The following is a 26,861-nucleotide window of genomic DNA, read 5'->3' as shown; positions in this document are numbered from 1 at the left end:
GACACTGATCGACCATGTCGGGGCTATGAGGGAGAGAATGAAGGCCATCTATCCCATGATGCGGGAACACCTGGAGGCCAGTCAGCGGCAACAGCAAGCCTCCTACAACAGATCTGCTCAACCCAGGGAGTTTAAGCCGGGGGACAGAGTGCTGGTCCTGGTGCCAACCGTTGAGTGTAAATTCCTGGCAACCTGGCAAGGACCATATGAGGTCATTGAACGCATGGGAGAAGTAAACTACAAGGTGAGGCAACCAGATAAAAGAAAAACTGAGCAGATTTATCATGTTAACCTTTTAAAGAAGTGGCACGCCAGAGAGGCGCTGTTCAGCTGTCTACCCCCCACAGAGACCAAGGAACCGGCGCGAGAAGAGGTTCAGCTGGGTCCAAATCTGTCCCCACATCAACGACAGATGGCCCTGGAACTCGTGGAGCAGAACCAGGATGTCTTCTCCTCCCTTCCCGGTCACACAGAGGTGGTCCAACATGAGATCTGCACCATGCCTGGCCGAACGGTAAACCAGCGCCCGTACCGCGTGCCAGAGGCTCGTAAAGTGGTTATACAGAAGGAGGTAAGGAAGATGCGGGAGTTGGGAGTAATCGAAGAGTCCCACAGTGCCTGGGCAAGTCCCATCGTACTAGTTCCCAAGCCAGACGGTTCAGTACGATTTTGTAATGACTATCGAAAGTTGAATGAAGTGTCTGAATTTGATGCATACCCAATGCCTCGTGTCGATGATTTAATAGACTCCTTGGGGCATGCTCGTTTCCTAACCACTCTTGATCTCACAAAAGGCTACTGGCAGGTGCCCCTGACCCCGGCGTCTAAGGAGAAGACAGCCTTTGCCACCCCAGGGGCTCTACCAGTATACCCGACTTCCGTTTGGTCTCCACGGGGCACCTGCCACGTTCCAACGCCTGATGGATCGAGTCCTTGCGCCCCACAAGAGGTACGCAGCGGCTTATTTGGATGATGTTGTTATACAAAGTCCGGATTGGGCCAGCCACATACCCCGGGTACAAGCGGTGCTGGATTCGCGCAGGGAAGCAGGGCTCACGGCAAACCCGAAGAAGTGCAAGCTGGCCTTCAGTGAGACAAACTACCTGGGGTACACCATTGGGCGGGGGTTGGTCAAACCACAGGAAGCCAAACTGCGGGCCATACAGGACTGGCCGCAGCCCATCACCAAGAAGCAAGTAAGGTCATTTTTGGGCCTCGCTGGCTACTATAGACGCTTTATTGCAGATTTTGCTACCATAGCTGCACCGTTGACGGAGCTGACGACCAAACGCCACTCACGAATGGTGAAGTGGAACCCTGCGGCGGAGGCGGCTTTCCTCAACCTGAAGCGAGCACTCTGCTCCAGTCCGATCCTGGTGGCACCAGACTTCAAGAAGGAATTCATTGTCCAAGCGGATGCTTCGGAGGTGGGTCTGGGTGCTGTCCTCACCCAGGCACATGACGGTGAAGAACATCCCATTCTCTACCTAAGCAGAAAGTTACTTCCAAGAGAGAAGAACTATTCAACGGTGGAGAAAGAATGTCTGGCTGTAGTCTGGGCCCTGGAGTCCCTTCGGTTCTATCTCCTGGGCCGACGTTTCATGGTGGTATCTGATCACGCCCCTCTGCAGTGGATGGCCAAGAACAAGGAATCAAACAGTAGAGTAACCAGATGGTTTTTGAGCTTGCAACCGTTTAACTTTTCTGTTGTCCACAGGGCTGGCAAGCACCACGGCAATGCGGACGCCCTCTCCCGGCGTGATGCCTTCTTCGCTGCCTTTACCCCGACGAGGACGTCGGTCCCGAGGAGGGGGATGTGTGATGTCACGAGAGGCTGTGTCCTGGAGGGACGTTACATCCCCCTGAGGTGGCTGCAAACCCAGACAGCTATGGCTCCATCTGCTGGTATGGTCGGGAACTCCACCCCTCTATGGCCAATCTTCCCACGCAGCTGAAACAAATCAGGAGCTGATGAGCTGAAGGTTTTGGAAGGGAAGGGACACACTGAGGGAGTGTGTGGGGGGTAAAGAAACACAGTCTCCAACCTGGGCTCTCTGGAGGACAAGAGTGCTGCACGTCCACTTCCATGAGGAATATAAGGATTTGGAGATACTTACCTTTGGGAAATACTCACCTTTGGATATATGCACCTGTGGAAATACGTGAGAGACATTTGGAAGGACTTTTTGCTGGGTTGGCCACTAGCTGCAACGTGGACTACAGTAAGGCTGGGGAAAAGTTATCTGAGCGAGTGAGAATTATGATTTTGGATGTGGAAGAGACATCCCTGAACTGTTAACCCTTAAAGAGCCACAAGAGAACAGACTTTTGTTATATTTTCGTTAATTTCCCAAGACCTATAATAAAATCCTTGTTTTGTTTGAACCTTGTCTCCTTGCACTACTTGAGCAATCCCGCTGAAAGCTGTGTAGCCTCTCGTGACGTCACAGTACCTATGATAAAAATTACAGACCTCGACATGCTTTGTAAGTAGGAAAACCTGCAAAATAGGCAGTGTATCAAATACTTGTTCTCCCCACTGTATGTAGTGGGCAGTAATATTTATCTGTGTATATACAGTATATTATACACTGCTCAAAAAAATAAAGGGAACACTAAAATAACACATCCTAGATCTGAATGAATGAAATAATCTTATTAAATACTTTTTTCTTTACATAGTTGAATGTGCTGACAACAAAATCACACAAAAATTATCAATGGAAATCAAATATATCAACCCATGGAGGTCTGGATTTGGAGTCACCCTCAAAATTAAAGTGGAAAACCACACTACAGGCTGATCCAACTTTGATGTAATGTCCTTAAAACAAGTCAAAATGAGGCTCAGTAGTGTGTGTGGCCTCCACGTGCCTGTATGAACTCCCTACAACGCCTGGGCATGCTCCTGATGAGGTGGCGGATGGTCTCCTGAGGGATCTCCTCCCAGACCTTGACTAAAGCATCCGCCAACTGCTGGACAGTCTGTGGTGCAACGTGGCGTTGGTGGATAAAGCGAGACATGATGTCCCAGATGTGCTCAATTGGATTCAGGTCTGGGGAACGGGCGGGCCAGTCCATAGCATCAATGCCTTCCTCTTACAGGAACTGCTGACACACTCCAGCCACATGAGGTCTAGCTAGCATTGTCTTGCATTAGGAGGAACCCAGGGCCAACCGCACCAGCATATGGTCTCACAAGGGGTCTGAGGATCTCATCTCGGTACCTAATGGCAGTCAGGCTACCTCTGGCGAGCACATGGAGGGCTGTGCGGCCCCCCAAAGAAATGCCACCCCACACCATGACTGACCCACTGCCAAACCGGTCATGCTGGAGGATGTTGCAGGCAGCAGAACGTTCTCCACAGCGTCTCCAGACTCTGTCACGTCTGTCATGTGCTCAGTGTGAACCTGCTTTCATCTGTGAAGAGCACAGGGCGCCAGTGGCGAATTTGCCAATCTTGGTGTTCTCTGGCAAATGCCAAACGTCCTGCACGGTGTTGGGCTGTAAGCACAACCCCCACCTGTGGACGTCGGGCCCTCATACCACCCTCATGGAGTCTGTTTCTGACCGTTTGAGCAGACACATGCACATTTGTGGCCTGCTAAAGGTCATTTTGCAGGGCTCTGGCATTGCTCCTCCTGCTCCTCCTTGCAAAAAGGCGGAGGTAGCAGTCCTGCTGCTGGGTTGTTGCCCTCCTACGGCCTCCTCCACGTCTCCTGATGTACTGGCCTGTCTCCTGGTAGCGCCTCCATGCTCTGGACACTACGCTGACAGACACAGCAAACCTTCTTGCCACAGCTCGCATTGATGTGCCATCCTGGATGAGCTGCACTACCTGAGCCACTTGTGTGGGTTGTAGACTCCATCTCATGCTACCACTAGAGTGAAAGCACCGCCAGCATTCAAAAGTGACCAAAACATCAGCCAGGAAGCATAGGAACTGAGAAGTGGTCTGTGGTCACCACCTGCAAAACCAGTCCTTTATTGGGGGTGTCTTGCTAATTGCCTATAATTTCCACCTGTTGTCTATTCCATTTGCACAACAGCATGTGAAATGTATTGTCAATCAGTGTTGCTTCCTAAGTGGACAGTTTGATTTCACAGAAGTGTGATTGACTTGGAGTTACATTGTGTTGTTTAAGTGTTCCCTTTATTTTTTTGCGCAGTGTATATATCCCTTGTGTGGTGTTCATGTTTTTGTTATTCACCCAATGTTCACGGGTCTGATGGACCCACAACATTATTGGGTTTTTAAAACAATACAGCCATAACAATTTACGTACAAATACTTAATACTTAGATGTTCACAAGCAATATAAACAGCATACATGGTTAATATTTGCCATTTACCTCTGCTAGATCACATTTATCAATAAAAGCACTATTCGTTTCTGGCTTGGTGCGAGGGGCAGGAACAGGCCAGGCCGGGCTGGCGACGCGCACCACTGGCTTGGTGCGAGGGACAGGAACAGGCTGGGCCGGGCTGGCGAAGCGCACCACTAGCTTGGTGCGAGGGGCAGGAACAGGCCGGGCCGGGCTGGCGACGCGCACCACTATCTTGGTGCGAGGGGCAGGAACAGGCCGGGCCGGGCTGGCGACGCGCACCACTGGCCTGGTGCGGGGAGCAGGAACAGGCCGGGCCGGGCTGGCGACGCACACCACTGGCTTAGTGCGAGGTACAGGAACAGGCCGGGCCGGGTTGGCGACGCGCACCACTGGCTTGGTGCGAGGGGCAGGAACAGGCCGGGCTGGGCTGGCGAAGCGCACCACTAGCTTGGTGCGAGGGGCAGGAACATGCCGGAACGGGCTGGCGACGCGCACCACTGGCTTGGTGCGAGGGGCAGGAACAGGCCGGGCCGGGCTGGCGACGCGCACCACTAGCTTGGTGCGAGGAGCAGGAACAGGCCGGGCTGGCGACGCGCACCACTGGCCTGGTGCGGGGAGCAGAGACAGGCCGGGCCGGGCTGGCGACGCGCACCACTGGCTTGGTGCAAGGGACAGGAACAGGCCGGGCCGGGCTGGCGACGCGCCTGGTCCTCGTTTGGTGGGATCTTCTGTCACGTTCGTTCATCGACGGGTCAGACCAAGGCGCAGCGTGATATGCGTACATGTTTATTAAATAACATAAATAACATTAAATAACACAACGACAAAACAACAAACGAAACATAAAGCCCAAGGCAGCACAACACAACATACCTTAACTGGAACAAGATCCCACAACTACACAGTGCCAATAGGCTGCCTAAGTATGGTCCCCAATCAGAGACAACGAGCGACAGCTGCCTCTGATTGGGAACCACACCGGCCAACATAGAAATACACATACTAGATCAACACATAGAAAATCCTACATAACAAAGAATATACACACCCTGACTGAACATATACGAGTCCCCTGAGTCAGGGCGTGACAACTCTAGGGCTCTAACTTATTAAGGGGGCTGGTCTGCCCCTTCAATTCCCATAGGGGGAGTGTAACCTGGTTCCTGTGAACCCACTAGAAAGTTGGATTTTGCCGTCCCTTGCTTATTCTGATTTGGTAAACCACGGGTGACAATTTGAGCATAATCTCATAGGGACCTGACCAGCGGGGCAGGAACTTTTTAGCGACACCCACGGGTTTGGTAAAGTTGTAATGCTAGAATTTGTCCCCTACTTGGAATTCTTGGTGGTAGGCGTTTTTGTCGTAGTGGATTTTCCCACCTTTGGCACTCTTTTCCACGTTTTCTTGAGCGTACGCAAGAGTAATCTGGAGGTGAGTCCGCAAGTCGGCCATGTATTGATGACCAGTGTACGCGGTGGTTGCAATGACATCTCCCGGTTGATACAGGAGTCTGCCATAATTTCGGGAGTTTGAGGTCCCAATCTTTGTGATCAAATCAAATCAAATCAAATCAAATGGTATTTGCCACATGCACTGAATAAAACAGGTGTAGACATTACAGTCAAATGCTTACTTACAAGCCCTTACAACAATGCAGTTTTAAAATTAAAATAGCAAATAATTAAAGAGCAGCAGTAAAATAAAATAACAGCAGGGAGGTTGTATACAGTGGGTACCGGTACAGAGTCAATGTGCGGGGGCACCGGTTAGTCGAGGTAATTGAGGTAATATGTACATGTGGGTAGATTTAAAGTGACTATGCATAAATATTAAACAGAGTAGCAGCAGCGTAAAAGAGGGGGTTGGGGCTGGGCTGGGGTGGGGTAGGGTGGGGTGGGGGGGCAATGCAAATAGTCTGGTTAGCCATGATTAGCTGTTCAGGAGTCTTATGGCATGGGGGGTAGAAGCTGTTAAGAAGCCTTTTTGACCTAGATTTGTCACTCCGGTACCGCTTGCCGTGCGGAGGCAGAGAGAACAGTCTATGACTAGGGTGGCTGGAGTCTTTGATACTTTTTAGAGCCTACCTCTGACACCGCCTGGTATAGAGGTCCTGGATGGCAGGAAGCTTGGCCCCAGTGATGTATTGGGCCATACGCACTACCCTCTGTAGTGCCTTGCAGTTGGAGGCCGAGCAGTTGCCATACCAGGCGGTGACACAACCAGTCAGGATACTCTCGACGGTGCAGCTGTATAACTTTTTGAGGATCTGAGGACCCATGCCAAATCTTTTCAGTCTCCTTATGGTATTGGCTTTGTCGTGCCCTCTTCAAGACTGTCTTGGTGTGTTTAGACCATGATAGTTTGTTGGTGATGTGGACACAAAGGAACTTGAAGCTCTCAACCTGTTCCACTATAGCCCCGTCGATGAGAATGGGGGTGTGCTCAGTCCTCTTTTTTTTTCCTGTAGTCCACAATCATCTCCTTTGTCTTGATCACGTTGAGGCAGAGGTTGTTATCCTGGCACCACACGGCCAGGTCTCTGACCTCCTCCCTATAGGCTGTCTCATCATTGTCAGTGATCAGGCCTACCACTGTTGTGTCGTCGGCAAACTTAATGATGGTGTTGGAGTCGTGCCTGACCATGCAGTCATGGATGAACAGGGAGTACAGGAGGCGACTGAGCACGCACCCCTGAGGGGCCCCCGTGTTGAGGATCAGCGTGGCAGATGTGTTGTTACCTACCCTTACCACCTGGGGGCGGCCCGTCAGGAAGTCCAGGATCCAGTTGCAGAGGGAGGTGTTTAGTCCCAGGATCCTTAGCTTAGTGATGAGCTTTGAGGACACTATGGTGTTGAACGCTGAGCTGTAGTCAATGAATAGCATTCTCACATAGGTGTTCCTCTTGCCCAGGTGGGAAAGAGCAGTATGGAGTGCAATAGGGATTGCATCATCTGTAGCTCTGTTGAGGAGGTATGCAAATTGGAGTGGGTCTAGGGTTTCTGGGATAATGGTTTTGATGTGAGCCATGACCAGCCTTTCAAAGCACTTCATGGCTAGAGACGTGAGTGCTACGTGTCGGTAGTCATTTAGGCAGGTTATCTTAGTGTTCTTGGCCACAAGGACTATGGTGGTCTGCTTGAAACATGTTGGTATTACAGACTCAGTCAGGGACATGTTAAAAATGTCAGTGAAGACACTTGCCAGTTGGTCAGTGCATGCTCGGAGTACACGTCCTGGTAATCCATCTGGCCCTGCGGACTTGTGAATGTTGACATGCTTAAACGTCTTACTCACATCGGCTACAGAGAGCTTGATCACATAGTCATCCAGAACAGCTGATGCTCTCATGCATGCTTCAGTGTTGCTTGCCTCGAAGCGAGCATAGAAGTGATTTAGCTCGTCTGGTAGGCTTGTGTCACTGGGCAGCTTGCGGCTGTGCTTCCCTTTGTAGTCTGTAATGGCTTTCAAGCCCTGCCACATCCGACGAGCGTCAAAGCCGGTGTAGTACGATTCAATCTTAGTCCTGTATTGACTCTTTTTCTGTTTGATGGTTCGTCGGAGGGTATAAAGGGATTTCTTATAAGCGTCCGGGTTAGAGTCCCGCTCCTTGAAAGCGGCAGCTCTACCCTTTTGCTCAGTGCAGATGTTGCCTGTAAGTCATGGCTTCTGGTTGTGGTATGTACGTACGGTCACTGTGGGGACAACGTCATCGATGCACTTATTGATGAAGCCAGTGACTGATGTGGTGTACTCCTCAATGCTATCGGAAGAATCACGGAACATAATCCAGTCTTTGCTAGCAAAACAGTCCTCTAACTTAGCATCTGCGTCATCTGACCACTTCCTTATTAACCGAGTCACTGGTGCTTCCTGTTTTAGTTTTTGCTTATAAGCAGGAATCAGGAGGATAGAGTTATGGTAACATTTGCAAAATGGAGGGCGAGAGAGAGCTTTGTGTGTGGAGTAAAGGTGGTCTAGAGTTTTTTTTTTTCCCTCTGGTTGCACATTGAACATGCTGGTAGAAATTAGGTAGAACGGATTTAAGTTTCCCTGCATTAAAGTCCCCGGCCACTAGGAGCGCTGCCTCTGGATGAGCGTTTCCTGTTTACTTATGGCCTTACACAGCTCATTGAGTGCAATCTTTGTGCCTGCATTGGTTTGTGGTGGTAAATAGACAGCTACGAAAAATATAGATAGAATATAGAAAACTCTCTTGGTAAATAATGTGGTGTACAGCTTATCATGAGATACTCTACCTGAGGCGAGCAAAACCTTGAGACTTCCTTAGTATTTGATTTTATGCACAAGCTGTTGTTTACAAATATACACAGACCGCCACCCCTTGTCTTAACGGAGTCAGCCGTTCTATCCTGCCGATGGCCCCAGTGATGTACTGGGCCGTACAAATTACCCTCTGTAGCATCTTGCGGTCGGATTCCGAACAGTTGCCATACCAAACAGTGATGCAACCAGTCAGGATGCTCTCGATGGTGCAGCTTTAGAACTTTTTGAGGATCTGAGGACCAATGCCAAATCTTTTCATTCTCCTGAGCGGGAATAGGCATTGTCGTGCCTTCTTCACGACTATGTTTGGACAATGATACACTACATGGCCAAAAGTATGTGGACACCTGCTCGTCGAACATCTAATTCCAAAATCATGGGCATTAATATGGAGTTAGTTCCCCCTTTGACGCTATAACAGCCTCCACTCTTCTGGGAAGGCTTTCCACTATCTGTTGGAACATTGCTGTGGGGACAGCCACAAGAGCATTAGGGAGGTCTGGCCAGTCAAATTCTTCCACACTGATCTCGACAAACCATTTCTGTAAGGAACTCGCTATGTGCCCGGTTCAATGACATGCTGAAACAGAAAAGGGCCTTCCCCAAACTGTTGCCAAAAAGTTGGAAGCACAGGATCGTCTAGAATATCATTGTATGCTGTAGAGTTAAGATTTCCCTTCACTGCAACTAAGGGGCCTAGCCCAAACTATGAAAAACAGCCCCAGACTATTATTCCTCCTCCACCAAACTTTACAGTTGGCACTATGCATTCGGGCAGTTAGCGTTCTCCTGACATCCGCCAAACCAGATATGTGCGTCGGACTGCCAGATGGTGAAGCATGATTCATCACTCCAGAGAATGCGTTTCCAGAGTCCAATGGTGGCGAGCTTTACACCACTCCAGCCGACGCTTGGCATTGCGCATTGTGATCTTAGGCTTGTGTGCGGCTGCTCGGCCATAGAAACCATTTCATGAAGCTCCCTACGAAGAGTTTTTGTTTTGACGTTGCTTCCAGAGGCAGATTGGAACTCGTCGTGAGTGTTGCAACCGAGGACAGACGATTAACAGTGGCTTGCAAAAGTATTCACCCCCCTTGGCATTTTTCCTATTTTGATGCCTTACAACCTTTGTTGGGGTGAAACAAACAAGAAATATGAAGAAAAAAAAAAGAACTTGAGCGTGCATAACTATTCACCCCCCCAAAGTCAAAACTTTGTAGAGCCACCTTTTGCAGCAATCGCAGCTGCAAGTCTCTTGGGGTATGTCTCTATAAGCGTGGCACATCTAGCCACTGGGATTTTTGCCCATTCTTCAAGGCAAAACTGCTTCAGCTCCTTCAAGTTGCATGGGTTCCAATGGTATACATAAATCTTTAAGTCACACCACAGATTCTCAATTGGATTGAGGTCTGGGCTTTGACTAGGCCATTCCAAGACATTTAAATGTTTACCCTTAAACCACTTGAGTGTTGCTTTCACAGTATGCTTAGGGTCATTGTCCTGCTGGAAGGTGAACCTACGTGCCATTCTCAAATCTCTGGAAGACTGAAACAGGTTTCCCTCAAGAATTTACCTGTATTTAGCGCCATCCATCATTCCTTCAATTCTGACCAGTTTCCCAGTCCCTGCCGATGAAAAACACCCCCACAGCATGATGCTGCCACCACCATGCTTCACTGTGGGGATGGTGTTCTCGGGGTGATGAGAGGTGTTCGGTTTGGGCCAGACATAGTGTTTTAATTTTAAGCAATGGCTTTTTTCTGGCCACTCTTCCGTAAAGCCCAGCTCTGTGGAGTGTACGGCTAAAGTGGTCCTATGGACAAATACTCCAATCTCCTCTGTGGAGCTTTGCAGCTCCTTCAGGGTTATCTTTGGTCTCTTTGTTGCTTCTCCGATTAATGCCCTCCTTGCCTGGTCTGTGAGTTTTGGTGGGCGGCCCTTTCTTGGTAGGTTTGTTGTGGTGCCATATTCTTTCAATTTTTTAAAAATGAATTTAATGGTGCTCCGTGGGATGTTCAAAGTTTCACATATTTTTTTATAACCCAACCCTCATCTGTACTTCTCCACAACTTTGTCCCTGACCTGTTTGGAGAGCTCCTTGGTCTTCATTTTTTAAAACATTTTAGTCATTTTGCAGACGCTCTTGTCCAGAGCGACTTACAGTTAGTGAGTGCATACTTATTTTATTTTTCTTCATACTGGCCCCCCGTGGGAATCGAACCCACAAACCTGGCGTTGCAAACGCCATGCTCTACCAACTGAGCTACACGGGGCTGCTTGCTTGGTGGTGCCCCTTGCTTAGTGGTGTTGCAGACTCTGGGGCCTTTTCAGAAGTTTACATACACTTAGGTTGGAGTCTTCTGCTCTTTTTTTTCTCAACACTTTTTTTGTTGTTGTTTTATTCTTACTTTTTTTGTTTAAAATAAATGCACTGTTGGTTAAGGGCTGTAAGTAAGCATTTCACTGTAATGTCTGCACCTGTTGTATTCGGCGCATGTGACCAATAAAATTTGATTTGATTTGATTAATACTCGTTTTTCAACCACTCCACACATTTCTTGTTAACAAACTATAGTTTTGGCAAGTCAGTTAGGACATCTACTTTGTGCATGACACAAGTCATTTTTCCAACAATTGTTTACAGACAGATTAGTTCACTTATAATTAACTGTATCACAATTCCAGTGGGTCAGAAGTTTACATACACTAAGTTGACTGTGCCTTTAAACAGCTTGGAAAATTCCAGAAAATGATGTCATGGCTTTAGAAGCTTCTGATAGGCTAATTGACATCATTTGAGTCAATTGGAGTTGTACCTGTGGATGTATTGCAAGGCCTATCTTCAAACTCCTTCAAACTCAGTGCCTCTTTGCTTGACATCATGGGAAAATCAAAAGAAATCAGCCAAGACCTCAGAGAAAAAATTGCAGACCTCCACAAGTCTGGTTCATCCTTGGGAGCAATTTCCAAACGCCTGAAGGTACCACGTTCATCTGTACAAACAATAGTACGCAAGTATAACCACCATGGGACCACACAGCCGTCATACCGCTCAGGAAGGAGACGTGTTCTGTCTCCTAGATATTAACGTACTTTGGTGCGAAAAGGTCAAATCAATCCCAGAACAACAGCAAAGGACCTATTGAAGATGCTGGAGGAAACAGGTACAAAAGTATCTATATCCACAGTAAAATGAGTCCTATATCGACATAACCTGAAAGGCCGCTCAGCAAGGAAGAAGCCACTGCTCCAAAACCGCCATAAAAAAGCCAGACTACGGTCTGGCTTTTTTTCCTCTGGTCTGATGAAACAAAAATAGAACTGTTTGGCCATAATGACCATCGTTATGTTTGGAGGAAAAAGGGGGTTGCTTGCAAGCCGAAGACCACCATCCCAACCGTGAAGCACGGGGGTGGCAGCATCATGCTGTAGGGGTGCTTTGCTGCAGGAGGGACTGGTGCACTTCACAAAATAGATGGCATCATGAGGAAGGAAAATTAAGTGGATATATTGAAGCAACATCTCAAGACATCAGTCAGGAAGTTAAAGCTTGGTCGCAAATGGGTCTTCCAAATGGACAAGCATACTTCCAAAGTTGTGGCAAAATGGCTTAAGGACAACAAAGTCAGGGTATTGGAGTGGCCATCACAAAGCCCTGACCTCAATCCTATAGAAAATGTGTTGGCAGAACTGAAATAGTGTGTGCGAGCAAGGAGGCCTACAAACCTGACTCAGTTAAACCAGCTCTGTCAGGAGGAATGGGCCAAAATTCACCCAACTTATTGTGGGAAGCTTGTGGAAGGCTCCCCGAAACGTTTGACCCAAGTTAAACAATTTAAAGGCAATGCTACCAAATACTAATTGAGTGTATGTAAACGTCTGACCAACTGGGAATGTGATGAAAGAAATAAAAGCTGAAATAAATTATTCTCTCTACTATTATTCTGACATTTCACATTCTTAAAATAAAGTGGTGATCCTAACTGACCTAAAACAGGGAATATTTACTAGGATTAAATGTCAGGAATTGTGAAAAACTGAGTTTGAATGTATTTGGCTAAGGTGTATGTAAACTTCCGACTTCAACTGTATACTGAGATCAGGTGACAGATCATGTGACACTTAGATTGCACACAGGTGGATTTATTTAACTAATTATGTGACTTCTGAAGGTATTTGGTTGCACCAGATCTTATTTAGGGGCTTCATAGCAAAGGGGGTGAATACATATGCCCGCACCACTTGTCCATTATTTATTTTTTAGAATTTTTTTAAACAAGTAATTATTTGTCATTTCACTTCACCAATTTGGACTATTTTGTGTATGTCCATTACATGATATCCAAATAAAAATCCATTTAAATTACAGGTTGTAATGCAACAAAATAGGAAAAACACCAAGTGGGATCAATACTTTTTCAAGGCACTTTATACGCGCTACGCGCTTCAGCACTCGGTGATGCCGTTCTGTGATCTTGTTTGGCCTACAACTTCGCGGCTGAGCATCTGTTGCTCCTAGACGATTCCACTTCACAATAACAGCACTTACAATTGACTGAGGCAGCTCTAGCATGGCAGAAATTTGATGAACTGACTTGTTGGAAAGGTGGCATCCTCTGATGGTGCCACGTTGAATGTCACTGAGCTCTTCAGTACAGGCCATTCTACTGCCAATTGTTTTCTGTATGCTCGATTTTATACACCTGTCAGCAACGGGAGTGGCTGAAATACTGGAATCCACGAATTTGAAGGGGTGTCCAAATACTTTTGGCCATATAGTGTATAGTGTTTTTAGTCCCAGGGTCTTTAGCTTAGTGATGAGCTTTGAGGGCACTATGGTGTTGAACACTGAGCTGTAGTCAACAAACACCATTCTCACATAGGTGTTTCCTTTTGTCCAGGTGGGAAAGGGCAGTGTGGAGTGCAATAGAGATTGCTTCATCTGTGGATCTGTTGGGGCGGTATAGAAATTGTAGTGGATCTAGGATTTCTGGGATGATAGTGTGGATGTGAGCCATGACCAGCATTTCAAAGCACTTCATGGCTACGGGGCGGTAGTCATTTAGGCAGGTTACCTTGGCGTTCTTAGGCACAGGAACTTTGGTGGTCTGCTTGAAACATGTAGGTATTATAGACTCGGTCAGGGAGAGGTTGAAAATGTCAGTGAAGACACAGTTGGTCAGCGCATGCTCTGAGTACGTGTCCTGGTATTCCGTTAATCAACTTCTGTACGCCTATCTTTATAATAGTAGCATATCTGAAAAGGATTAAGAATAATGTTGGTGTCAGGTTATGGTGCCGGCATATCTTTCTCTCGGTCTCATAGTGCAAGGCCTAAGCTTCTCTTCCTTTATATTTATCTTTTAAATATTAATATACAGAGGACGCCTAGGCCTACAGCAGGGTTCTTCAATTCCGGTCCTGGAGGGCCGAAACACTTCTGTTTTTTATTTCTACCTGGTAGTTTCTACGGCAAGCGGTACCGGAGTGCCAAGTCTAGGTCCAAAAGACTTCTCAACAGCTTCTACCCCCAAGCCATAAGACTCCTGAACAGCTAATCATGGCTACCCGGACTATTTGCACTGCCCCCCCACCCCATCCTTTTTACGCTGCTGCTACTCTGTTAAGTATTTATGCATAGTCACTTTAACTCTACCAACATGTACATATTACCTCAACTACCTCAACTAGCCGGTGCCCCCGCACATTGACTCTGCAACGGTACCCCCCTGTATATATAGCCTCCCTACTGTCACTTTATTTTACTGTATATATAGCCTCCCTACTGTCACTTTATTTTACTTCTGCTCTTTTTTTCTCAACACTTTTTTGTTGTTGTTGTTTTATTCTTACTTTTTTTTGTTGAAAATAAATGCACTGTTGGTTAAGGGCTGTAAGTAAGCATTTCACTGCAATGTCTGCACCTGTTGTATTCGGCGCATGTGACCAATAAAATTTGATTTGATTTGATTAGTTAATTGCACTCACCTGGTGTCCCAGGTCTGAATTAGCCCCTGATTAGAAGGAGAGGATGAAAAACAGAGGTGTTTCGGCCATCCAGGACCGGAATTGAAGAACCCTGGCCTACAGTATATGCATACAATGCCCTGATGCATTAAGCACTCAAATCTCCGACAGCTGAACTGTGAGGTGGACAATTCTTTTGTTTTACGAAAGTAAAAGCCTATAAAACAATAGGCAATAAAGTTTGAATATGCTACACATCGAAACACAACAAATAGTTATTTTGTAAGTTGTTATAGGCTGTTTTTAAGGACACATACAGTGGGGAGAACAAGTATTTGATACACTGCCGATTTTGCAGGTTTTCCTACTTACAAAGCATGTAGAGGTCTGTAATTTTTATCATACGTACACTTCAACTGTGAGAGACGGAATCTAAAACAAAAATCCAGAAAATCACATTGTATGATTTTTAAGTAATTAATTTGCATTAAAAGGAGCTGAAAGTCCGTATTGCCCAGCGACAGCCCCGAAACCTGAAGGATCTGGAGAAGGTCTGTATGGAGGAGTGGGCCAAAATCCCTGCTGCAGTGTGTGCAAACCTGGTCAAGAGCTACAGGAAACGTATGATCTCTGTAATTGCAAACAAAGGTTTATATACCAAATATTAAGTTCTGCTTTTCTGATGTATCAAATACTTATGTCATGCAATAAAATGCAAATTAATTACTTAAAAATCATACAATGTGATTTTCTGGATTTTTGTTTTAGATTCCGTCTCTCACAGTTGAAGTGTACCTATGATAAAAATTACAGACCTCTACATGCTTTGTAAGTAGGAAAACCTGCAAAATCGGCAGTGTGCAAATACTTGTTCTCCCCACTGCAAGTCTAATTACTGTATTGTGACAGTAACCATACCTTGCACAAAATCTTGTGAGTGTGTGTGAATCACTCTTTTGGGCTAATATTGTTTGTCATAATTGCATATTGTTACATTTTACCATAAAATCCTTACACAATACACCATTGCGTTAGAACTGGATGTTTTCTGATATCATGCATTATTGTATATTTCAACTTTACTACACTTGTTGAAGACATTGTGTCGCCATTGAGCCACTAGAGGGTGATGTTAAATAACATATATAATAATTCAAGACGTCCTTAAAATGTAATTTACTATTAGAATACATATTATTTATCATTAAATAACATGGAGTAACCACAGGCTTTGGTCTTTGGAATGTACAACCCAAAATGACTATGTCTTTATAACAAGCTTATGCCTGTAATCAAGAAGTCATCCTGCCAAATGATTCTGTATCAACACCAAATGTATCTATGATAACAAAAGTTAACTGAGATAGGTAATGTCATTGTATTATGAAAGAAGCATTACAACAACAATATAGTTTTAAAATAACAATATCAAAAGTTTGTCATGTTTAGGAATGAAAACGTAGGAACTATGAACGCCTTAACTTTAAAGTTAAAATATGTTTAGCTGTTACTTTGAACCATGGATAAAATAAAGCATAAATTATTGGATTAATAAAGGAATTAGCAAATAGCAGTAAAATTAAGTAAGCTGATGATTGGAGAAAAAAAAACTGGAGAAAAAAAATTGAAATCCAAGAAGAGACATAGGTGAAAACTACAATACCTAGAGTTTTTGCTGCCTTTCTCTCAGACTTATTTGCCTGTAAAATTGTAACACCAGACTTGATGGTAGACTGTTTTGAAAATACCTTTCTGGCCTGTGATCTGGCAACCACAAATATTTTCAAATAAAGTGTTATAATAATAAAGCACGGGACAACCATTGTAATTACAAAGTCAATGATTCTACCCCAGTTAAATCCTACAACAAAATAACATTCTTCAAAACACCTTTTGGGTACCTGTGCATTTACAGAGTTATTTACAAAAACAACATTGTATATGATACAACAACACCAGGTAATGGATATAGAACGCATAATTCTTGGTATTGTTATTTTAGAGTGGTACAACAAGGGATCACACACAGCAACATAACGGTCAATAGATATCAAGACCAAATTGCCCAGTGATAAATAAACAATTAAATAACCTATGTAGAGAAAAAACTCACAGTAATATTTCCACAAAACCCAGCATGATTCCATTACTGCTACAGTCACTGCTGGCATCACAATCAGTCCCACCAGGAAATCTGTCACAGCCAGAGAGAGGATGAGCAGGTTGGTTGGAGTGTGGAGCTGCTTGAAGTGAGAGATGGAGATGATCACCAGCATGTTCAAAAATATTGTAACCGCTGAAATCAATGAGGAGAAGATGTACAGTGTTATGTAAATAGATGTTGATAGCAAAACCTTTCTGCAAGAAGAGTTATGTTCTGGAAAACAATATTGAGCATCTTCGTGTTCCTCCATTTGGAATAAAGGGTAAAAATGCTAAGGTCCTCCTCCTGCTTGGTCCTGTGTGTGACCCTGTCAGGTCAGCCTTCTGACAAACTGTGAGCTCTGCCTCTCTATTTATCCCTGAGTGACTGAGAGACACGTTCCTCAGAGTCTCTCTGCACACATCACCAACACATAAACACGTGAGCACAAAAATGAACTGATAAACAAACAATTTGTGAATCCATGATGTGATGTATGACAGAATTGGCTAACGCTAGTTAGAAATTGCAGTGACGCTACTTAGTGACTTCCTTAAAACTGCACGCTGAGACATAAAAATGATATCCACGAGTTCATCTGACTCTGGGGAATCGGACTGATTATCGGTCTGTAAAGTGCATTCGGAAAGTATTCAGACCCCTCGACTTTTTTCACATTTTGTTACGTTACAGCATTATTCTAAAATTGATTATATAAAATACAATCCTCGTCAATATACACAATACCCCAGAATGAAAAAGCGAAAAATAATTATTTGAAATGTTTGCACATTTCTTAAAAATAAAAAGCACAAATATCTTAATTACACAAGTATTTAGACCCTTTGCTATGAGACTCGAAATTGAGCTCAGGTGCATCCTGTTTCCATTGATCATCCTTGTTTCTACAAATTGATTGGACATGATTTGGAAAGGCACACACTTGTCTACATACAGTGCCTTGCAAAAGTATTCATCTCCCTTGGCGTTTTTCCTATTTTGGTGCATTACAACCTGTTATTTAAATTGATTTTTATTTGGATTTCATGTAATGGACATACACAAAATAGTCTAAATTGGTGAAGTGAAATTAAAAAACAAAAAAAACAAAAGTGGTGCGTGCATATGTATTGACCCCATTTGCTTTGAAGCACCTAAATAAGATCTGGTGAAACCAATTACCTTCAGAAGTTACATAATTAGTTAAATAAAGTCCACCTGTGTGCAATCTAAGTGTCACATGATCTGTCACATGATCTCAGTATATATACACCTGTTCTGAAAGGCCCCAGAGTCTGCAACACCACTAAGCAAGGGGCACCACCAAGCAAGCGGCACCATGAAGACCAAGGAGCTCTCCAAACAGGTCAGGGACAAAGCTGTGGAGAAGTACAGATCAGGTTTGGGTTCTAAAAAAAATATCAGAAACTTTGAACATCCCACAGAGCACCATTAAATCCATTATAAAAAAATGGAAAGAATATGGCACCACAACAAACCTGACAAGAGAGGGCCGCCCACCAATCTCAAGGACCAGGCAAGGAGGGCATTAATCAGAGAGGCCAAAGATAACCCTGAAGGAGCTGCAAAGCTCCACAGAGGAGATTGGAGTATCTGTCCATAGGACAACTTTAAGCCGTACACTCCACAGAGCTGGGCTTTACGGAAGAGTGGCCAGAAAAAAAGCCATTGCTTAAAGAAAAAAATAAGCTAACACATTTGGTGTTCGCCAAATGACATGTGGGAGACTCCCCAAACATATGGAAGAAGGTACTCTGGTCACATGAGATTAAAATTGAGCTTTTTGGCCATCAAGGAAAACACTATGTCTGGCGCAAACCCAACACCTCTCATCTCCCCGAGAAAACCATCCCCACAGTGAAGCATGGTGGTGGCAGCATCATGCTGTTGGGATGTTTTTCATCGGCAGGGACTGGGAAACTGGTCAAAATTGAAGGAATGATGGATGGCGCTAAATACAGGGAAATTCTTGAGGGAAACCTGTTTCAGTCTTCCAGAGATTTGAGACTTGGACGGAGGTTCACCTTCCAGCAGGACAATGACCCTAAGCATACTGCTAAAGTAACACTGAAGTGGTTTAAGGGGAAACATTTAAATGTCTTGGAATGGCCTAGTCAAAGCCCAGACCTCAATCCAATTGAAAATCTGTGGTATGACTTAAAGATTGCTGTACACCAGCGGAACCCATCCAACTTGAAGGAGCTGGAGCAATTTTGCCTTGAAGAATGGGCAAAAATACCAGTGGCTAGATATGCCAAGCTTATAGAGACATACTCCAAGAGACTTGCAGCTGTAATTGCTGCAAAAGGTGGCTCTACAAAGTATTGACTTTGGGGGGGTGAATAGTTATGCACGCTCAAGTTTTCTGTTTTTTAGTCTTATTTCTTGTTTGTTTCACAATAAAAAATATTTTGCATCTTCAAAGAGGTAGGCATGTTGTGTAAGTCAAATGATACAAACCCCCCAAAACTCAATTTTAATTCCAGGTTGTAAGGCAACAAAATAGGACAAATGCCAAGGGGGTGAATACTTTCGCAAGCCGCTGTACACATTACAATGATAGTTAAATTCTATGCAAGAACAGCCAAAAGTCTAGTCGATTATGTGCTGTGCAGCTGTGTGTGACTGCAGATATACGTTATTATTCCAGACAGAGGTAGCTCGAGTCAGTCACTGCTGATCAAGGTGAACTGGTCCTATTTGCCTTCCTCTGGGCCTTGACACCGTAAAGGCTCCAACAGCATGTTTGCCTGGCCGCCCCTGCCACACTGTCAAAGGCCCTGGAAGAAACTGAAAGAGTGGAAAACTGTCTACTTCGCAAAATGTAGGCAACATATGAAAACAATACCATACACATTTCAACAACAATGAAATTGTAAGCAAGAACAGCCCAAACTATAGTCGATTATGTGCTGTGTAGCAGTATTTAGAATGGTGAAATGATGGCATGGCGTGACATTTCATTTCCATGGCAATTTACATCTGTCCACTATAGACAAGACCCAGAGACACATTTTTTTCCTGTCAAAGGTTCTTCAGTGGATTATGTCCATGGCTTGACAGTCCCTGGACCCCACTTTTAGTCTCCTGCACCGGCACAGTGGCATGAAGACGGACGTGGACTAGATTATTTTGGCCCAAGGAATGAGGTGCCCACTTGGATGGTGAATGTTGCCCGCTATGGGGGTGTGTAGCCCTGGGTACCCTACCTAGCCCAGTTTCAACTAGCTGCATAGCAAAATGAATGGGCTGAAGAGGAAAAAGCTGTGCACCTTGCCCTGGCCCTAGAGGGACGTGCCTTACAGGCCCTACTAGACCTCAACTCTGACCAGCGGAGGGATTACACTGCCCTAACTACCACCTTAAGGCAGAGGTTTGGCAGCAAAGAACATGTGGAAGAAGCTAGCAGGTCGCAAGAGAAAGGGAGGTGAAAAACTTGGCGCTCTGGCTGCAGATATGTGTTATTATGGCAGACAGGGGTAGCCACAGATTGCCATGGCTGATCAAGATCAACTGGTCCTACATGCCTTCCTCCGGGCCTTGACATCAGGTGCGCCTGCCACACTGTCAAACGCCCTGGAAGAAGCTGAAAGAGTGGAAAACATCTTGGGCTCAGAGACTCGAAGGACACAGCGGGTACAAACGGAGGTGGAGACCAAGGGTGACTTAAATGAGATGGTCTGTCAAGCCAAGGTGGAACGCCGGCAGTTGACTCCACGTCGGTCCACTCCGAAGTCAACACCAGCCTGAGTCTGTTTCCGCTGTGGGCAGAAAGGCCACATCGCTCGCCATTGTGAAGGGAAGCTTGCGAACATGAAGGACAGGAAGTTCTTATCAGTGAGAGTAGGCAATGTCTCCTTGGAACACTAGTTCTGGTTGGCCAATATCCAAGATGACTGCATCCTAGGGTTTGATTTCCTCATTCAAGCCGGGGCATGCCTAGATGTTGGGACACGAAAACTCCAGATGAAAGAATTTGAGATGGAACTTTGGAGCAGGAACTGGTGACATAAATATCCCCACAAATATCCTTCCTCAATGCGAGAAGGAGCAGCTAAAGCGTAAAAAAGTGTTATAATAATAATGCACGGGACAACCATTGTAATGAAGGCATTCATAGTTCCAACATTTGTATTCCTAAAGTTGACAAACTTAGATTTTATAGTTATGTTAAACTATATTGTCGATGTAATTGCTTCTTTCATGTAACAATACACTGACATATCTAACCTAGCTGTAGAAGAACGCACATCTGCATAGTTTCACATTTTACATCACTCTCTCGTTTAATGACGTGCCACTCATTCTGACAACCCATTCATCCGTAAAGCAGCACAATGTCGTAAACCATAACAACGTACAGTACAACGTAGAGCACGTCATAACATTAATAACTCCCCCCCCCCCCCTTTCCAAAATCAGGGACTGGTACCATATATAAAAATGTCCATAGGGCAAAAACCTAGAGTGATACCTGTAAGAAATAATCATTAACCTTTAAACGGAAGAGGTAAACAACGACTCTCCAAACTAGCCAGTTCAGTCCATTAACCTGGAGGGTGACTAAGACACCTAACGGAGCCTAAGAATGAAAAGAGGTTAAGTAGTCCCCCAGATGACCAGGGCATTCGTATTCCTTGAGGGGCAGGGACTTTTCTGAGGCGGCTGGTGTGCCAGCGTGATCCATTGCTGATCATGAAGGTGGCGGGCCCCAGTTGTCGACTGACCTGCAAGGGGTCCGACCGGAATGAGGCCATTTTGTTGCACCGCTGAGGCCGTCGGGCTCGGACCCAGTCTGACACTTGGATGATCAACTTCTTCACCCTGTGTGCCTTGTCAAAACGCTGTTTCATTGCTCTTTGGTGCCTGGTCACTGCCTGCTTTTCTTGGGTGTGCCTAGTCGCCAGTTCTGTTACTCTCTATGTTCTGAGTCTGTCCAGTGGCAGTTCCATCTCACGACCTAGCATGAGAGATGCCGGGGAGACCTGTGTTGTTGTGTGTTTGCTTGCTCTGTAGTGCGTTAGCGTTTGATTCAAAGCAGTTTGGAACGTGCACCCCTGGACCATGTGCGCTCTGATGCTGTTCTTCAGCATTTGGTTGAAGCGTTCCACCCATCCATTAGCTTGTGGGTTGTAGTAGGCCGTGCGGATGTGTTTGATTCCCTTGTTGCTGAGATATGAGGAGAACTCGGCAGAGGTTAGCTGGGGCCCATTGTCCGTGGTGAGGGTGAGGGGTATGCCCCACCTTGTGAACAGGCTGTCTAGGATGTCCACGATGGCCTGTGCTGTGACAGTTCCGACAGGAACCACTTCTGGCCACTTAGAGTGGAGGTCATACGCCACCACCAGGAAGCGCTGATGGTGAGGGACTGCGTGTCCATGGATCTTGCCACAGAAGTCCAGCTGGATTTGCTCCCAGGGGCGGGACGGCCATGTGAGAGGCTGCAGAGGGGGTGGGGCGGACTGTCCTGTTTTCCCACTGAGGAGGCATGCAGCACAATCCCTGACCAGGGCTTCAATGTTGTGGTCGATGCCTGGCCACCACACAAGGTCTCGACATCGCTGTTTGACCTTCACTATGCCCAAGTGACCTTCGTGCACCATGGATAGAACACGCGCACGCAGGCCACTCGGGACCACAGTGCAGACAACTGACTGAAGGGAAGCGTAGAGCATTTGTATGAGCTCTGTTTCATTGTCGTCTGGCAAGATGGTCAGAGTAGGAGCATCAAAGGAGTGTGAGAGGAGGTCTGCCACGACGTTATCCCTCCCCAGAGTGAACTTCTGCTGATAGTCATACTGTCTAAGGCTGTGCAGCCGAAGTGGCTTGTGGCCAATTCCTGATGCCGACAGCAGCGTCGTGAGGGACTGGTGGTCAGTTCGGAGCGTGAACAGCCGGCCATATAGGTAGATGTGCCACCTTTCGCACGCCCAGACACAGGCCAGTGCTTCTCGTTCGCCCACAGAGTACCGTTGTTCAGTGGGGCTCAGGGCCCTTGAGGCGAAGGCGACGGGCCTCTCAACGCCATTCTGCAGCTGTGTGAGGACAGCTCCAAGTGCTCCAGCTGAGGCGTCACATGTGACAATAATGGGGCAGATGGGGTCAAAGTGAGTCAAGACTGGGGCTGTGGTGAGCTGGCTCTTCAGTGAGTGGACCGCATCTGAGCAGGCTGCTGTCCAGGTCCTTCTTGAGGAGCTGGCGAAGGGGCGCTGTGGTCTGAGAGTAGTGGGCAGAAACCGGAGGTAGTAGGCTGTCATGCCCAAGAATGAGGCCACCTGAGAGGCTGAGGTCGGTTCCGGGAACCGGTGGACGGCTTCAATGTTCGACATGAGTGGGGCAATGCCTTTGGCCGACAGGCGAAACACCACAAACTCGACGGCTGGAGCTGCAAAGGTGCACTTTCCACCATTCAGGGTCAGGTTGTTCCTCAGTAGAGCACTGAATACTCTGTGGAGTCGATAATCATGGATGTGGAGGTCAGGGCCGTGGACCACGATGTCGGATTTCAGTGTGTTCATGTTGAGAGTGAGATGAAAATAAGGGCCTGTTCTTGGTGGAGCTAGTAGCTGGGGCAGAACGACACATTTTCGCAAAGTGATTGTATTTTGAACAGTTCTTGCATATTTTCCCACGGGCTGGGCAGTTTGAAGCCCTTGAATTGTGAGAGCTAGCCCCACAGTTGCCACAGCCACTTCTGTTTGTTTGTCTGTGTGCCTGCTGCACGGGTATGCCGGTGTCCATGCAGCTATCGACGTGGGAGGACGTGCGCAGCGCGTGATCGTTGTAGTGCGCCTGCTCTGGCTGAAGCTGCTGTGTGAGAATGGCTGGGGGCCGAGTGTATGCTGCAGAGCTGTCTGTTAGCATAGTAGAGCATTCCAAAGCTGCTTCAACCTAGAGTGCTATTTTAATAGCTCCATCAAGTTGTAAATTATCAGATTCCAAAAGCAGTTTCTCCCTTGTCTTTTCACACAACGCCCCCTCTATCAACTGATCCCTGATGATCTCGTCCTGAAGTGTCCCGTAGTTACAAGAGCTAGCCAAATCCCTCAGATTAGCCACGTAGCTTTGCTTGGACTCACCCGGCCATTGGTGTCTTTTCCTTAGCTGGAAGCGTCGGAGGAGCACTTGCTCTTTACCGGCGAAGTGGTTCCATAGGAGGCTGACTGCAGCGATGAATGTAGGAACGGATCCAAGCGCTCTGAAAATCCTCTGTCCCTCTGTACCGAGGCAGTGACGGAGCAGTGCTGTCCTCCGCTTGTCGGAGATTGTAGAAAAGTCCATAGCTTTGGGATAAGTGTTAAAACGTTCAAGCCAGTTATTCCAGGGGACTGGAGGTTCACCAGGCATGGCGAGGAATGGTGCTGGCGGTGGTAAGCTGAATTCAGCCATCTTCGTCGCCAATGTTATATCTAACCTAGCTGTAGAAGAAACCACATCTGCACAGTTTCACATTGTACATCACTCTCTCGTTTAATGACATGTAAAGCAGCACACTGTCGTAAACCATAACAACGTACAGTACGACGTACAGCACGTCGTACCATACATAACAATTACTTATGTCAGTTAACTACTGTCAACATAGATACATTTGGTGTTGATTCAGAATGTCGTGTTGATACAGAATGATTTGGTAGTATTGGATTGGAATGACATATTAATTGCAGAAGGCATAAGCTTGTTATAAAGACATTGTAGTCATTTTGGGTTGTATATTCCAAAGACCAAAGCCTGTGGTTATTCCATGTTATTTAATGAAAAATAGTATATCAGTATTCTTAAAGTAAAGTATATTTTGAATCATTCTGTATGTTGTTTAACCTAACCCTCTATTGGTTCAATGGCACCACAATGTCTTCAACAGGTGTAGTAAAGATTAAATGTACAATACTGCATGATATCAGATAACGTCCAGGTCTAACTCAATGGTGTATTGTGCAAGTATTTGATGGTAAAATGTAACAATATGCAATTAGGACATAATAATAAAATAAAATAAAAGTTTTGGAGCATCTTCGTGATCCTCCATTTCTAATAAAGGGTAAAAATGCTTAGGCGTCTCCTTGGTACTGTGTGTGAAACTGTCAGGTCAGCCTTCTGACAAACTCTGAGCTGCTATTCTATTTACCCCTGAGTGACTGACAGACACTCCCCTCCTCAGAGTCTCTCTGCACACACACCAATACAATATAAACACGTGTTCACACCAATGAACAAACGACTGATAAACAAATAATTTGTGAAACCATGATGTTACAGTGGGGAGAACAAGTATTTGATACACTGACGATTTTGCAGGTTTTCCTACTTACAAAGCATGTAGTGGTCTGTAATTTTTATCATAGGTACACTTCAACTGTGAGAGACGGAATCTAAAACAAAAATCCAGAAAATCACATTGTATGATTTTTAAGTAATTCATTTGCATTTTATTGCATGACATAAGTATTTGATCACCTACCAACCAGTAAGAATTCCGGCTCTCACAGACCTGTTAGTTTTTCTTTAAGAAGCCCTCCTGTTCTCCACTCATTACCTGTATTAACTGCACCTGTTTGAACTCGTTACCTGTATAAAAGACACCTGTCCACACACTCAATCAAACAGACCTCAACCTCTCCACAATGGCCAAGACCAGAGAGCTGTGTAAGGACATCAGGGATAAAATTGTAGACCTGCACAAGGCTGGGATGGGCTACAGGACAATAGGCAAGCAGCTTGGTGAGAAGGCAACAACTGTTGGCGCAATTATTAGAAAATGGAAGAATTTCAAGATGACGGTTAATCACCCTCGGTCTGGGGCTCCATGCAAGATCTCACCTCGTGGGGCATCAATGATCATGAGGAAGGTGAGGGATCAGCCCAGAACTACACAGCAGGACCTGGTCAATGACCTGAAGAGAGCTGGGACCACAGTCTCAAAGAAAACCATTAGTAACACACTACACCGTCATGGATTAAAATCCTGCAGTGCACGCAAGGTCCCCTTGCTCAAGCCAGCGCATGTCCAGGCCCGTCTGAAGTTTTCCAATGACCATCTGGATGATCCAGAGGAGGAATGGGAGAAGGTCATGTGGTCTGATGAGACAAAAATAGAGCTTTTTGGTCTAAACTCCACTCGCCGTGTTTGGAGGAAGAAGAAGGATGAGTACAACCCCAAGAACACCATCCCAACCATGGAGCATGGAGGTGGAAACATCATTCTTTGGGGATGCTTTTCTGCAAAGGGGACAGGACAACTGCACCGTATTGAGGGAAAGATGGATGGGGCCATGTATCGCGAGATCTTGGCGAACAACCTCCTTCCCTCAGTAAGAGCATTGAAGATGGGTCGTGGCTGGGTCTTCCAGCATGACAACGACCCGAAACACACAGCCAGGGAAACTAAGGAGTGGCTCCGTAAGAAGCATCTCAAGGTCCTGGAGTGGCCTAGCCAGTCTCCAGACCTGAACCCAATAGAAAATCTTTGGAGGGAGCTGAAAGTCCGAATTGCCCAGCGACAGCCCCGAAACCTGAAGGATCTGGAGAAGGTCTGTATGGAGGAGTGGGCCAAAATCCCTGCTGCAGTGTGTGCAAACCTGGTCAAGAGCTACAGGAAACGTATGATCTCTGTAATTGCAAACAAAGGTTTCTGTACCAAATATTAAGTTCTGCTTTTCTGATGTATCAAATACTTATGTCATGCAATAAAATGCAAATTAATTACTTAAAAATCATACAATGTGATTTTCTGGATTTTTGTTTTAGATTCCGTCTCTCACAGTTGAAGTGTACCTATGATAAAAATTACAGACCTCTACATGCTTTGTAAGTAGGAAAACCTGCAAAATCGGCAGTGTATCAAATACTTGTTCTCCCCACTGTATATATGACAGGATTGGATGTTGCTGCGGCAACCTAGCCTGTCGTTCAGCCTTACTGATAGTTAGAGATGAGAGAAAAGGTATATTTTCTCCAAGTCTGAGCATTTTATTCTGGAAAATATATATTATGGGCGATGTTTTGGTCACTCAAAAGCTATTTTACATGGGAAAAAGGATGACTGTTCTGGGTGATGTCAGTGCTCAGTTTGGACTATAATCCACAACCTCAAGAGACATGACGGCACATCACAT

The 26,861-nt window shown here is 45.8% G+C and overlaps 1 protein-coding gene across 1 annotated transcript; it reads right to left on the bottom strand.

The window, feature by feature from the left end:
- Positions 1-15,862: 15,862 nt before the first annotated feature.
- LOC311136345 (trace amine-associated receptor 2-like) lies at positions 15,863-21,599 on the bottom strand (the record flags this gene model as incomplete). Its single annotated transcript, XM_084170453.1, has 5 exons — positions 15,863-15,868; positions 16,094-16,170; positions 16,558-16,878; positions 17,124-17,139; positions 21,474-21,599. The coding sequence occupies 5 exons, from the start codon at positions 21,597-21,599 to the stop codon at positions 15,863-15,865; spliced, it is 546 nt and encodes a 181-aa protein (XP_084026579.1).
- Positions 21,600-26,861: the final 5,262 nt, after the last annotated feature.

The sequence above is a fragment of the Coregonus lavaretus genome (assembly GCF_964263955.1).
Source record: "Coregonus lavaretus genome assembly, chromosome: 10".
Taxonomy (NCBI): Eukaryota; Metazoa; Chordata; class Actinopteri; order Salmoniformes; family Salmonidae; genus Coregonus; species Coregonus lavaretus.
The sequence above is the reverse complement of the archived record's forward strand: the minus strand, read 5'-3'. Positions and strand labels throughout refer to the sequence as shown.